The 14,318-nt window shown below is 34.2% G+C and overlaps 2 protein-coding genes across 3 annotated transcripts; both read right to left on the reverse strand.

Annotated features, from left to right (window-relative positions):
* Positions 1-536: 536 nt before the first annotated feature.
* On the reverse strand, positions 537-3,412 carry LOC106776945 (zinc finger CCCH domain-containing protein 62). Of its 2 annotated transcripts, none has more exons than XM_014664427.2 (8): positions 3,034-3,412; positions 2,829-2,946; positions 2,441-2,502; positions 2,306-2,357; positions 2,112-2,217; positions 1,628-1,726; positions 1,424-1,547; positions 537-1,328 (listed from the first exon to the last, which is right to left on the reverse strand). In XM_014664427.2, exons 1-8 carry the CDS (start codon positions 3,395-3,397, stop codon positions 832-834), a joined length of 1,422 nt encoding a protein of 473 aa, XP_014519913.2. In that variant the 5' UTR covers positions 3,398-3,412; the 3' UTR covers positions 537-831. The 2 variants fall into 2 exon arrangements, with proteins under 2 accessions (XP_014519913.2, XP_022631469.1); XM_022775748.1 differs by having other exon boundaries at positions 537-1,280; positions 1,361-1,547.
* A 5,687-nt stretch (positions 3,413-9,099) lies between these two features.
* On the reverse strand, positions 9,100-14,318 carry LOC106778109 (CDPK-related kinase 5). The gene is made up of 11 exons (XM_014666024.2): positions 13,474-14,318; positions 12,373-12,503; positions 12,159-12,200; positions 11,915-12,023; positions 11,333-11,411; positions 10,951-11,247; positions 10,764-10,873; positions 10,225-10,332; positions 10,087-10,149; positions 9,831-9,998; positions 9,100-9,559 (listed from the first exon to the last, which is right to left on the reverse strand). The coding sequence occupies exons 1-11, from the start codon at positions 13,996-13,998 to the stop codon at positions 9,422-9,424; spliced, it is 1,770 nt and encodes a 589-aa protein (XP_014521510.1). The 5' UTR covers positions 13,999-14,318; the 3' UTR covers positions 9,100-9,421.

Below are 14,318 nucleotides of genomic sequence, written 5' to 3' on the forward strand. Positions count from 1 at the left end.
GAAAGGTTTTGGTGGGAGACGAAATTTTATGGGGTGCAGAAGCTTTAGCCTAGTTATCGATGCATTCAATGGCTTAATTTGTTTACAAGGTCATGTTTGGCAAGGCTTCCCGAAAGCTAAATTTTCATAGGCTAGTCGAATACTTTCATAAATTCAATTTTACGTTCTCATTTACAGACCGACTCAAAAACCTTCACATTTTGTACAACAATCACTAAAATGTCTTAATACAAAGGATTAGTTGTCACATCTTATTTCTATCTATGTTTAGAACTTAAAAGTATTTTATTCAATAACATTCTCTCTTTTTTTTTTTTTTGTATAATATGAACACATTACTTAAAATATTGCATCAAATTGTTTTAAGATATTACTTAATCATTATCAAATTAATCATGATTAAAAACCATCAAATATTAAATCAATAATTTCCCATAATCTTTCCACCAACAACACATTTTTCACACAATCAAGAATCAAACTTAAGTGCCTACCTATTTGCCAACTGGATCCAGTTTTGTGGATTGATATATGAATTATATGGAAGAAAGTTTTCAAAGAATTTTTAGTCAACAACACTAGTTACAAGTATCCAAAAGCATATCAGGAGCATCATCTATTTGACATGATTGTATATCGGTTCATTAACTACGATGAAGTATCTGTACATCCTAAAAATCCTAACCCAAACCCAACGTTTCAGAAAAAAAAAACTTAAATTCCATCCACTGTGATGTGAACTAAAACTGGGGAGCCTAAGATCATGCCACTGTTCAAAGGCGAAATCAAAATGGTTTAAGTCTGAGTCTTCCAAATGAAAAATAGATCACATCATATACCGTACTTTCTCCCTCCATAATTCTTCAATTCGATGTCGTATGGGTTTGTCTGGGTATGACGATTATGGTTGGTTACCAGGTGTTGCGATCTAGTTGTGAATTCACCAACAGGAGGCCTGTAAGGTGGAATACCAACAGGAGGCCTGTAAGGTGGAATTAGACCTCTGTTGTGATAAAAGAATTCGCTTGGCACGTTCCTGCTTTGAGAATTTACATGATATCGGTATGTACTTTGCGGATAACTATCATATGATGGATAAACTGGAACTTGGTAACGGTCAAATTCATCCGAATGATGACTTCCTCCAGTATATCTGGACGCTCTTGAGGATGCATTCTCCTTCCATGTTACTGGAGTTGATGAAGTGGTCGCTCGAGGTTGAAAGCTATTTGCTCTTCTGAAGCCATCTTGGTGCCTCACATTATCTACAGAGGATCTTCCTGATTTTGACCGTTTTTCATTGTGGATTTCATGCGACCGTTTGGAAACTAATAATTGCAAGAGTTGAGTGACAACTTACCACTAATACTGTGAAAAACTATAACATAGTGCAACAGACCCGTCTGCTGAAATCCAAAATTACCTCTACATTCATTCGCAAGACAACTTCTCTTTTTGTTCTTCAACGCTCTCTTAGATCTCGCTGCTGCACCGCGTCTGTGCTTCTCATGAAGTACTTCGATTCTATCAGCTTCATTTTCCCATCTCTATATCATGGAGAACAATGAAAGTAACAAACCGTAACTTGAAAGAGATAACATTGATAAAGGTTGGCACACGCTGATACCTGTCTGTAAGTTTTCTGTTTGTAGAGATTCCGTCCCTTTACGAGTAAAGGGGAGAGTGGAGGCAATTTCCTAACCCCAATACTCCACAACACCTCCACCTGCAAGACATAGATGAAGAATTTGAATTATATTAATTTGATGAGTAGCTACTAAATTTGTTAGGTATAACATCCAACTACAAAACCAATTGTGTTATTTTTTATTTACGTTTCTCCATTCTCAAGTACAAGAAATTGGCTATTGTCTTGCAAAACAATTGTACCACCGCAAATACCAGATTAAATATAAAAGCTAAGAGAAATTCTCAAGACAAAATTTGAGAGAGAAACTAGAACTCTACTTTACTAACCAAGATAGCCATTGTACTGCTCCGTTTTACAAGAGCATATATGATCCAGTAACGGGTGTCCAAATAAAAGACCAAAGTGTAATACAGAACTCTTTTTCATGCATCCAACTAATTGCAGCAAACTTTAGACTCACAGTGAAGGTATGCTGTTGTTTAGCTGCACCATAGCTCTCCTTCACAACCCTGCCAGCAACAGTTCTGTTTCCTATAACTTTTCCATGCCTAGTCACTTTACTAAACCTGGTAAAACGTACAACTAAGCTGTAAACGAACAATTCAGGGATAGGAAGAAATCATTGATTAAAAGTAACAAGTGCAAACAAATTACTTTTCATAAACCTTTTGTCTGAACAGTACAACATCTCCCGTGCAGACATCACCTGAGTTAAGTGAGAAAACGAGTATTTAACAGAGAACGATAAATGTTTGGCAAATGATAGCAAAAAAGGAAAGAGTAATTTACCGGTACAATTAATGGTAAAGGATGATTTTGGGTAGAGCGTGTATCCACTCCCGTATTTTAACCTGGGATATTAAAATGTTCGAAGTACATAAACTCAAAACCAAAACTGAAAAGCCTTTCCTTCTTCTTCAGAAAGAATCATTCTATTACTCTTAAATGGATAAGGCACAAATATTTCATAGAACTATGTAGGACAAACATAATTTCTTCTGTTGAGACAAAATCAAGCAAAACTCATTCACATGAAAAGATTTCTTTCTCAGAACAATGAGAAAATGAAGACAACTATAAATGCTTATTAGGTCAGTAATTTCATACAAAACTTCCGTGTATTGAAGTTGCTTCTAAGACAATAGTCAAATAGGCTTCTCGAATCGGAAACCCTTACCTCCAATGCTCCCTTATCCTGGCAACACAAATATCTCTATTTCCCGCTATTCTCAGGCCATGATTCCGTAGATAAGCCTTGCATTCCTTTAGTTTCAAGGATTGAATATCCTTTCCTTCTGGAAAAATCACACATAAAACGTAGAATTTAACGGCACTGATCGAGCATGATATTAATAACGTCGTTACCATTGGTAAATTAATACCTCGAAGTAGGGAGACGACTTTATCGGAGAGAGAGGAATCGTCAACGTCATTGTCATCGGATTCGGATTCGGATTCGGATTCTGATGCTTCATCGAAATCGCTATCTTCTTCTTCATCATCATCATCTTCCTCTTCTACTTCTTCATCATCATCGTCGTCGTCTTCCTCTTCTACTCCTTCTTCTTCAGACGACGAAACCATGACAATGTCTTTTCCTCTCATTTGATCCATTTCCCGAAACTGTGTAATAGCGTTCAGGACAGGCCCGTAGGAGTTGGGAGGGGACAATGAGAAAAGTACGAAAATTGAATGGGCGTTGATGCCTGCACCTCCCCTCTTTGGAACTCCACCTCCCCATCCCATTTTTACCCTTTCTCTTTTTATTTATAATTTTAATAATTATTTATATTCCTATTATACCCATTAATAAAATCTAATTTATAGATTAATTTTAATTTTAATATCTACAAATAAACCTAACTTTTTTCTTTTCTCGATTTACTCTCTGGTTTTTTCTCTTTCATTTAGTTTTTCAAATTCTTTCTGTTCTCTTTTCTTTGGGTGTCACAAATTTTGTTCACTGTGTGAAAATTTTCTTCTGAGAATCGTTGGCAATTTTTCTTCTCTTTCCATGTTATGACATGTATGTGAAAGGACTTTGAGCTTCAAAATGAACTTAACACCTAACTCAATGTGTAAATATGTGTAAATCAATCAACTTTAGGCTGTCGAAGGAGAGTTGGGCAATGGAAACACTGTGAAAGATCATTGTCTGACATGAATTTGTCCAACAAATGTTTATCAGGCCCTAAACGTATGTCGACATCCGTCTGGCCCTGAAACGGATGTTCATATCCGTCGACGGATGTCCGACCTCCGTTAATGACAGTCTTCTTCCTGTTGCGCGCAAACAAACCTCTACCAGAAACACAAAACGAAACGAAACGAAGGGCGCACAAACAGAGCAAAATGAATACAATCTAAAACCCTAAATCACATACATTTATAAACCAAGAAATGAACACAATGCGAAACGAAAACTAACCTCTCGACAGAAACGGAACGAAGCGCCGCACCACCGCCACACCACGCTGCACCGCCGCACACACGCAGCCAATGACGCAAGTACAAATAGATCGGAAAGGTTGAAACTTTTAAAAAATCAAAGTGGAGCTTGGGGGGTGTGTGAATGGGAAGGGAAGGGGAGGTGGAGATGTTTTCGAAAAGTTTCGAAAGTGTGTGAGTGTGAAAGTGAAAAGTCTGTGAGTGAGTGTGAAAGTGAAAGGGTAAAGTGAAAATTAGGATTATTTAATTAAGAGGGTTAAAAAAGTAAAAATAATAAATTTAAAAGGTTAATTTTGTAATTAACGAAAAGTTAAAAAAAAATGGGGAGGTGTAGGTTTGAAATGGGGAGGTGGAGGCATCAATGCCCAAATTGAATTGAAAGAAACAAAACGCAGGGCTGGGCTTTTGAGCTTGGGCATCATTGATCCTTTTAATCAAGGCTCTTTCCTTCTGCAACACCATAATTTCCAACTAAACCCCCATAACTTTCGGAAACTATCATTTTACCCTTCCTAGATTACCTGTTCTGGAAATATTTCAGAACAAGCTGCCTAAAATTTTCAAACCAATTTCTAGAACAAATATTTTGGAATATAATGAAATGCATTCTGGAATACAATGTTCATAATAATTTTTCTAAAATATATATAATAAATTTCAAAACGAACATTTCAGAAGAAACGTTTTGAAATAGAAATTTTGAAATGATTTTTTTAAACAAATAAATTATAGTTTTCAGAATAACCTCTATTTTCTTCTTCTTCTTTTTTCTTCCCTGAATGACAAAATGACAGACAATTACCAGAATAATTACATTAATGATTCGGTGTAATAAGGAAAAGTATCTTATCTTAATCTTAATAGAGTACAATTGACAGTAACGTGGTCCAGGGAAAAAATAAAATTCACCAAAGTTTGATACTACTAAATTTTGAACTTTCACAAATTTTTATACTAATTTTTTTAAAAATAATTCTAATATATTTTAAAAATACATATTTGAATTTTTTAATAAAAATAGTTAAATGATGTTTTAAAAAATCATTGTAGTTTGATTTTATATAATATTTAGGAATTAAATCATAGGTATACTCAGAACATAATAAGATCAGTAAATTTGTTGAACAAAATGGTAAAATTCTATTTTTTTTTTCTTTTGCTGTACCTGATTAATTTCTTTGGTTAGTATATTCATTTCAAATAAAACTTAAACCTAATTAAAAATTAATGTAATTAAAAAATTATATATATATATATATATATATGTTAAAACTAAATATAATTAAAATTCACATTTTTGTGTTGAACCTAGTTAAAATATAATACAATTAAAAATTTTACTTTATTAATATTTTGAGTTGCAACATCATCTAACATTAACTTTTCTTAATAAATTTCAATTAAAATAAAATTAAAACAGATAAAGGAAATTTTAATTAAAAAAAATTCAAATATAATAAGAAATAGAGAGTGTGATTTTAATTCAAAAATCTAATAAAAAATAAAGGGTTTTTTTTGTTATACTATTCACCTTTACTGAATTTTAAAAGTAACATTTTTTTTTCTGTTACATCCTTAAAACTCTTATGATTAAGATTATAAGAAGTTTACAAAGTGCTTAGTTTTGTAAACTTAATTTTAATGAAGTATTGACAAATAAATTATTTTTATTTTAATAATTTCTCATTTTTATAGTAAAAAAATAAAATTTATGATTCGTATTACGATTTACGATTTTATAAATTCAATATGATGCTAACCATATAAATCGTTTTTAACCGTTGACTTTTAATCAATATATTATACTTTTTATTTTCTTAATCATAGTCCTATCATAACAAAAGCATAAATATACATGAAATTTCATGTGTTTAAAAATATACTTATTTAAATTATTATCGGAGTTAGAAGTGGATTCTAGACCTAACTCAATCCCACAAAACTAGCCTGTAAGATGAGGTCTGCACTCCACTTATATATTATATTTAGAGTTAAATATGTTTTTCGTCCCTGAAATTTCACTGATTTTTTGTTTTAGTTCCTACATCAAACATTGATGACATTTCATCCTCTTAATATGGAAACATGTATTTTTAGTCCCTAAAAATTGACAGAGCTCTAACATATTGTCATGCCACATTTTTCGCCAAAGTCAGACTTCTTTATCTGGCACGCTGTTTTTTTAATATTTAGAATGAGATTAAGTAAAAAAAGGTGTGTTTGGTAACTGAAAAACAAGACTTTTTTTTTTTCTTTTAACAGAGGATGGGTGTACGTTAGAGAAGAGAGGATCAGTTTTCGTTCTAACCCTAACCTGCAAAAGCGACGAACAACACCGTCTCAAACCCACACTCCTCTCCTCCCTCCTCGCTGCCCTCACCCAAGTCAACTCCAAAGCCATCGACGTCCTCATGCGCGACGACCGCGGCATCCTCTACATGTCGGAGGTGGACCTCGGCATCACGCTCCCTGACTACTTTGCAGCCGTCATGAGGGAGAAGGTCGCGGCGGCGCACGACAAAAAAAAATCTACAATTCACACCTTCCCCCGAAACAATATAGCATACTTGCATTGCCTGAAATAATATAATAACAGTAATACCTCTTGAATATGAAGTAAATTTCAAGCTAACGTCCTAAAAATGTAGTAAAAGAATAGACAAAGAAGCCGACAAAAACACAATTCATAAAGAAAATAGAAAAAGAACATGTAGAGTTCAACCAAGTCAATCAAGTACTGCATTCTTGTAACCATTAAAAATTTGCAAGGGGACAAAGCAATTGGAAACTTCAATGCAACAAAAAGGTGTGGCAACGGCGTCAGAAACCTTCAGTAGTGTGGATTATAATTCTAAACAATCACTGCTATGAACGAGAACTCATGAAACTAATAATCAAATCATTCTATGACAATTATTATTATTAAATATTGATACAACTGAGGAATATCATCGGGAAAGACATAAAGTTCATAACACAGTACACCCACAGGTCAGAACCAGCTAACTTGATCTATCGTGAAGAAGAATCAAGATAGGGGTTTGGTTTTTTGAGTGAGCATGATGACTTGAAAGCCTCAATCTGTGTCTGACATTTGACATAATCTCCCTTGTTCTCTTCCAAACACTTTTTTAAAGCCTCAACATCACAAGCTGAATTTATTTTCTTCACAGTGCTGCTATCCTCAGTTTTCTGATCCATAATCTCCAATTGAAATCTGCATTTTACATCAATTAGTAAATAACTCAATCAAGATAATAACAATAAAAGTAATAACATCATAGCAAAATCCGCTAAAAATAAACTTTGGAGTTCAAATTATAGAACAAGCAACTGAGTTACGAAGTCCAGTGTTATGTGACTTGAATTGATTGAAAATAGAATAAACAAAAACTTCACTGAGGATTTCAATTTGTTTCTCGTGCATTAACAAAATGCCCCCAAAAAGTGTCGTGTTCTGCCATCAAAAGTACCCACAATACTATATATCAAGTTCTTACAATATAACCAAGCCGTTACCAGTAGAAAAGATCCAAATGTGTTGCCAAACACAAACAAAATCCCACCAGCGAAAGGCGCCACCGCCGCAAGCGAAATCCACCGCGAAAGAAGATTTTGCACCTCCACCATCGAGAAACCAACGCGCTTATTTAACGATTTTTTTTGCGCTATAAAGAACTCCATCGAAGCAACCGAATGAAAGGAAGCAGTTCTTCGATAGCAGGAACGTTTAGAAGCAAGGGGGAGAAGAAACCTGAAGGTGATACCTCCACAGCGAAAGAGGACAAGAGGGTTTCAATTTACGGCTTTTTCCCAAAATTACAAAAACAAACGTGGCAGAAATTAGTCAGGTTTTGGCAGCACCATTAGTCACCTCACCAAAAAAAAATTAACCTGTTTATTTTTAGGGATTAAAAATACATGTTTTTATATTAAGAGGATGAAATGCCATCTATGTTTAATGCAGGGATTAAAACCAAAAATCCCCGAAACTTCAGGGACGAAAAACATATTTAACACTTATATTTTTTTTATAATGAGACACATGTTATCATTTTATTAGTCTATTTAAATTTACATTTAAAAATATTTAAAACGGATCAATCATAAAGTATCACTAGTATACATTGTCAAAAAAGTTATTAAAATAATATCGTTAAAAAAGAATTTTTTCTTTCCATATATACTTTTCATGTTTTTTCAAACTTTTAACAAATGCGGAGACAATAAAGCTATACCATAATTTTGCACCTTAAATATTGACATCGAAGTGCTTTCTTGATTTAATTTTCAAAATATCCCAATCAGATTCTGGTGTAATCTTTTTTTGTTTCTCTAATTTTTTTGTTTAGTAAAATTATTTTCCAAATTTATCATTCATTTATTAATTATATTGATCTAATCATTATATTAAATATAAAAACATAATACTAATAACTCATTATTATATTATTTATAAATTATCTTTAAATTATTGACATCCTCTCGAAAAACATTACACTACAAACTAATCATTATTTATTTTAAACACTATTATTATTTTATTTACTTTTTAAAAATATTGAAGTCCAAAGTTCGACTTTTTGAAAAATAAATATGATTAGCTTCTTAAAAAAAAATTAAAAAGTTTATATTTTTCTTCTTCTACCAAACAAACATGCACAAATTTAAGCACAATTGGAGAAACGGTGTCTTTGTGCTGAAGACGAAAACAAAGCGAAAATAAAAGTTTAGAAAAGTAGTTGTATAAATATTTAAAAATATAAAAACTATGAAAAATTGAGATGTTAAGCTTTCTTAAAAAGATTGCATGAACAAAATAATGATAAATTATATTTTAATCTGTGTTATAAATATCAACATCTATTTACAAAAGTATAATTAATTATATTTTTAATATAATTAACCATTATGTTATTAATTTTTATTAATATTTACGTATTTCTTTACCATAATAACATTAATAACTAAAACAGGATTATTCAAAGAAAAACAAAATATTGATAATGAATAAAAAAATTAAGAGCACAAGAATGACACACCTCCATTGTGAATCTTCTAACATGTTACAGATTAGAGATTAGCCTTTCAATACACTACAACTTTACAGTGGAAAATACAATCGCCTGTAGCAGGTTTGCCTCAAATGGTGAAAGAACGAGATAATTCTATAAAGGTATATGCTGAGCCACAATGTGAAAAAAGAAAACCACCTGAAGATATGGTTGTAATGAGATGATCTTTCAGCAATTTTCTAAGCCAGATAGATCATCATGTAGTTTAGTCAAGCAACCTTGGATATTTGCTAAGCTTCTTATATCTCTATTGAGCTTTTGCAAGACTTCTAGATGGGCCATGCAACAATTTGACAAACCCAATGAAACTTAATTTTCCATCAGTGTGCCGAATCCAATCATGGAGAACAGCATGAACAGGGACAGATGGACCAAGCCCAAGCACCTGGTTATTATTCAGATAAAACTAAGTTAAATCGCTGTTCAACTGAACCCAAGTTAAATCAAATTATCACGTCATAAAAAGGCAAACATGGACATTACATTAACTGAAACTAGTTTTATGCCTTATATTTGCTCTGATATTCTTTTGATTCAGAAACAACTAGGCCTTATGTAAATGTAATTAATATATTAAAATCACACTGCAACACAAGTTTGAAATAGGTATGTATGCATAAACTATCATCAATTCATCGTAGTCAAATAAAACATACCGAAGCTAGTTCGTCAATGAGTATGGCCTTGTTTCCGTCCTTTTCAAAAAGTTCGTAAGCATAACGTGCGCGTTGCTCCCACTGGTCATGTGTTTCAAGTTGATGAACACTAAGGGCAGCAGCACAGAACTCATCAAAATCCATCCTTCTAAATTGTAATGCATTAAGCTGCCACCCATATTATTCGTAATCAATAACTACAACAGGTACAGAATACCATTTGAATAATTTCTATGGCTAAATCATTGTACTTAACTGATATCAGAAAGTCAGGCACACGTGACTCGTTCATAGCATCTGTTGCACTCAGCATCAAGACCTGATGCAACCCAAAGTTGTGAGATGACAAATACCCTCCCTTAATATCTTAAAAAAAAATTGAAACATAACCGACCGATGTGATATTTTCCAAGCTAATGGAGCCATTTTTGCTTGGATTTAAAAGTGAAAACTGCTCCCTCAAATAAAATAGCTCATCCACAGTTAATGTCTTGGACAGAGCCTGATCCAGTGCCCGTGAAGAAAAATTTCAGTAAGTTGTTCAGAAGAAAATATAGTGTAATCAATAAAAAAAGGCAGCAGGAACAATCAAAGTGACGGAAAGAACCAATGATCTTTAGTCACGCCACACATTTTAGAAAGGAACCGTTACAATTATGAAACATTGTAAAATAATTGACAGGGTTGCTACTGAGATGAATTGGGGAATAATAAAATCGCATATCCAGAAACATTAACTCCAAAATCTCTTAGATAAGTAGTATATCCATTAATAGGTGAAGAAGAATGAAACCATGGAGAACAAAGCCATACAAATGAAAATCAATAGAGATGATGACAAAGGAAAATGGGACATACAGTTCAACAAGAGGCTCTATTTTTTATCACCATCAACTTTTAAATGCAGACATAGTTTTACATAAATAGACATACCCTTAAAGCCGCTTTCCGTAGAGATGAGGAACGCATGTATGCTTTCATGAGCTTGAATATTAGAATATCCAGAGGTACTTTCACATCCTTGTTTTTAATCCATGGATGACCTAAGGTGCCCAATTGTTGTAAGTAACAAATATAAATACAGGCACAAGAACCATCAATCATTGCTAAGACAACTCACATAATGCCTGTGCTGCAGACATTCTTTTTCGTGGATCTTTATTTAGTAGTCGCATAACAAAATTTGTTGCCTCATCTGACAGAGAAGGCCAAGGAGGTTCATCAAAACTTGGATCAGCTTTTACCACAGCATGGAAGATTCCAGACTCGGTCCGGGCCCAAAAGGGACGACTGCCACATAATAAAATATATGCAATCACTCCAATACTCCATACATCAGCTTCTGTACTGTAAGCTCTATGTAGAACTTCAGGTGCCACATAGTATGCACTGCCAACAATATCATTAAGTCTTTCATCTGTAAAGAACAATGAAAAGTCAAAGAATAAAGCAACTCCACGATAATAAATAACATAACATATTTAAAAGGAATAGAAATATACCTGGTTTAACAAAATCTGACAACCCAAAGTCTATGGTCTTCAGGATTGAGTTCTCGTCCTTGGATGTGAACAAGAAGTTCTGATCCAAAAATTAGCCATTTTCAAAAGTTGTTCTTGATAAGAATCAGAGGACAAGTCCCATATGCCAAATCAATCAAAATCGCAAGCATCGTATTGCTTATTTGTACTAGATGATTATGACCACAAACCAATATTGAATAAAAGGAACTCTATGCTCCTTCTCATAAATGCCCTCAAAAAGCTAGTAATGGCGCATTAAAATTTGTGTTTTCCCCTTTTGCATTTGTTATGAAATCTTAAACAAACACAAGATAAATGAGTAAGATTATAATTACAGACAATAAAACCTTTCCCATAGCTTCCATTTTGTTTTCTTTTTCAACCCCTTACTCTCCAAAAAGATAAATAAATTTTCAATCATAAAAGTGAAAGGTCGTTCTTTAATGAAAAAGATACTCCATACATCTGACTAAGTAGTCTAAGAAGCTGAGTTCAATATTGTGAAACAGAAAAGGGTGGGGTGCGGAGAAGAAATCTCAAAAAACTACACATATACTTCACCTCAGGTTTAAGATCACGGTGCACGACACCCTGAAGATGGCAAAAGGCTACCACATCCAGTATTTGTCTAAGGACAACTTTTGCATCTTCCTCTGTGTACTTCCCACCTCTGAAAGAGCAAAGAGATATCTTATACTCGTTAAGCTCAATATTTTGCCACTAATAACTTCCATTCATCCCCAATTGGCATCAATGGCATCCAAATTTTAAATATTCACATGTTCAATTTGAAATAAATGAATACCTTGACAATATTCTGTCTAACAGCTCTCCTCCTTCACACAACCTAGAAGATGGATAACAGTTTAAAGAAAAAACTTTTAATACAAAACTCATTACACTTGTCCTTGCGTAAGTATCCAATAAACGAGAACAAGTTATCTTCGTATTCTAAATCAAATTGCCAAAACCAATAACTAGAGCATTTAACTTAAACAAGCAATATAATTGAAGCTTACTCCATTACTATATAGACATTATCATGGTCTTCATATGCATCATAGAATTGTACTAGATTCTTGTGCGTAGTCAAAGCTCTCAAAATTTTTACCTCCCTTCTCACATCTTCAATAGCAATCGCAGTGGTCATCTACAATTAAAATAAATTATGTACATTAATTAGTAAATATAAGTGTGACTTTGCTTTATTCTCATAAAAAATAAATTTATTAATATAATTCAAAGAGGCTAGGGAGGTTTTCATCAATATATTACAAGTAAAAGGAATATATACAACAATGGATCACAAATTCTGAGAAACTGGACATGGATCCACATTCGTAGTAGATTTTCTCAATAAAGTTTATGTCTACATCTCCCTTCATAGTATTCACAAAGTTGATGAGGCCCACTTGTTCAATGCATAGATCCATTCCCATTAAAGACCCAAAAATCATGGAACTGTGGCAGTAACAAAGTAGCTTAAAGGAAAATAATAAAACAGATAACAATAAGAAATGCAAGAACTTTACTCAACTCAAATTGTAGCAAAACAACAGATTCATACTTGACTATAAGCAATGCAACCATTCAAGTGGAACTCTCTTTTACATCCCAAGTCTAAACAAGCATTGGAATGTTTCAGCCGGTCTTTTTCTTTGCCTCAGCATTTTATCATATTTGTTAAGAAATCAGTACTGTTTTAGATAGCATAAACTGATATGGAAAAGTAGAAATGCATGACCATCACAATCGAACAGCCCCATGCACCCAGTAAAATCCCCAATACTAACTACCAAAACTAAATCACGTACTCACATATACAAACATCAATAAAACTAACAGTAAGGAGCAAGATTATAGAAAACCGTCCCCAACCATGATTTCGGCCACGAGGTTTTTTAGATTCTCCACAACCACAATTGCATCATAAGCCACATTTGTGCACAATTCCCCCTCATTGTCAATAATAATGACATGATTTAAAACCTTAGCTAGGAATGGCAATTCAACCACAATTTTCAAAAACTAACAGTGAAAAACTTGAAATCATTAGGGGTAATAAAATGATAACCATAATTAAAACTACTTATGAATTGCATGTGAATTTTGGTGGAAACCTTGGCTTTTGGAATGACTTTAACGGCCACTTGCTGTCCCTTCACCTCTCCTTTCTTCACCTTAGCAACACAAGTGTATCCAAAATGCCCTCTCCCAACCTCATCTCCAACTTCGTATTTATTTCCCAAATGTTTGGAGAATCCAAAAGTCTTGTTCAGCCCAGCGAACCCCTCCGTCTCAGGTATGGCGGCCTCGTTGGGTTTCACCGACCCGTGCCGCCGCGCCAGCGCTGCCCTTATGTGCTTCGCCGGCGAGGGCGACAGAAATGATCGTTTGAAGAAGCGGCGCGGCGAGATGGGTAACACATAGCGACCCGGACTCGGACTGTAGAATGGAAAGAAGGGAGATCTCTTACCGTTCTCAGGCTCCTTAGGGTTTTCGCTCTCGCCATCGGTGCTGCGCAAGTGAGGTTCGGCACTGTGACTGTGAGTGACTGCGACGGCCACGTCTTGAGAATGTAGAGTGGGGGAGTGAGTGGCAGATTGGGTAGAGGAGAGAGTAGGTTTGGAAGTGCAGAGACCCATTCGGTTTTCCTTGGTTACGAAGAAAGCACGCAATGTAGTAATGTAGTGGCTCGAGGTCAAAACATTGCATGTGATAACGGTTGGGAATGGATCGTGGATGAGCTTGAATTGGGAAGTTCTTGCTAAGGAGATCTTCTAGTTCAGTTCAAATGTGGAGTTTGAGAGAATTAAGGTTTGGTGGGTTCGTTGATAGTGGAGACTGTTTGTTTAACAACGGTGGTGGGACTGGACTGATGGAGAAGAAGAACAAAACAGAGAGAGAATTTTAGTACTAAAAAGGCTTAAAATAAAATAAAAAGCAACGGTATAATTGCACAATT

This window comes from Vigna radiata, chromosome 11, assembly GCF_000741045.1.
Source record: "Vigna radiata var. radiata cultivar VC1973A chromosome 11, Vradiata_ver6, whole genome shotgun sequence".
NCBI lineage: Eukaryota > Viridiplantae > Streptophyta > Magnoliopsida > Fabales > Fabaceae > Vigna > Vigna radiata.

Excerpts from the sequence above, each read along its gene's own strand:
- LOC106778109 (XM_014666024.2), bottom strand. The coding sequence starts at position 13,998 with ATGGGTCTCTGCACTTCCAAACCTACTCTCTCCTCTACCCAATCTGCC. Across the intron at positions 10,150-10,224 it reads GCTTGGAAAATATCACATCG|GTCTTGATGCTGAGTGCAAC; the intron begins GTCGGTTATGTT and ends GGGTTGCATCAG. Across the intron at positions 9,560-9,830 it reads TCATTGACGAACTAGCTTCG|GTGCTTGGGCTTGGTCCATC; the intron begins GTATGTTTTATT and ends AATAATAACCAG.
- LOC106776945 (XM_022775748.1), bottom strand. The coding sequence starts at position 3,397 with ATGGGATGGGGAGGTGGAGTTCCAAAGAGGGGAGGTGCAGGCATCAAC. Across the intron at positions 1,727-2,111 it reads AACAACAGCATACCTTCACT|GTGGAGGTGTTGTGGAGTAT; the intron begins GTGAGTCTAAAG and ends TATGTCTTGCAG. Across the intron at positions 1,548-1,627 it reads AACAGAAAACTTACAGACAG|AGATGGGAAAATGAAGCTGA; the intron begins GTATCAGCGTGT and ends TCCATGATATAG.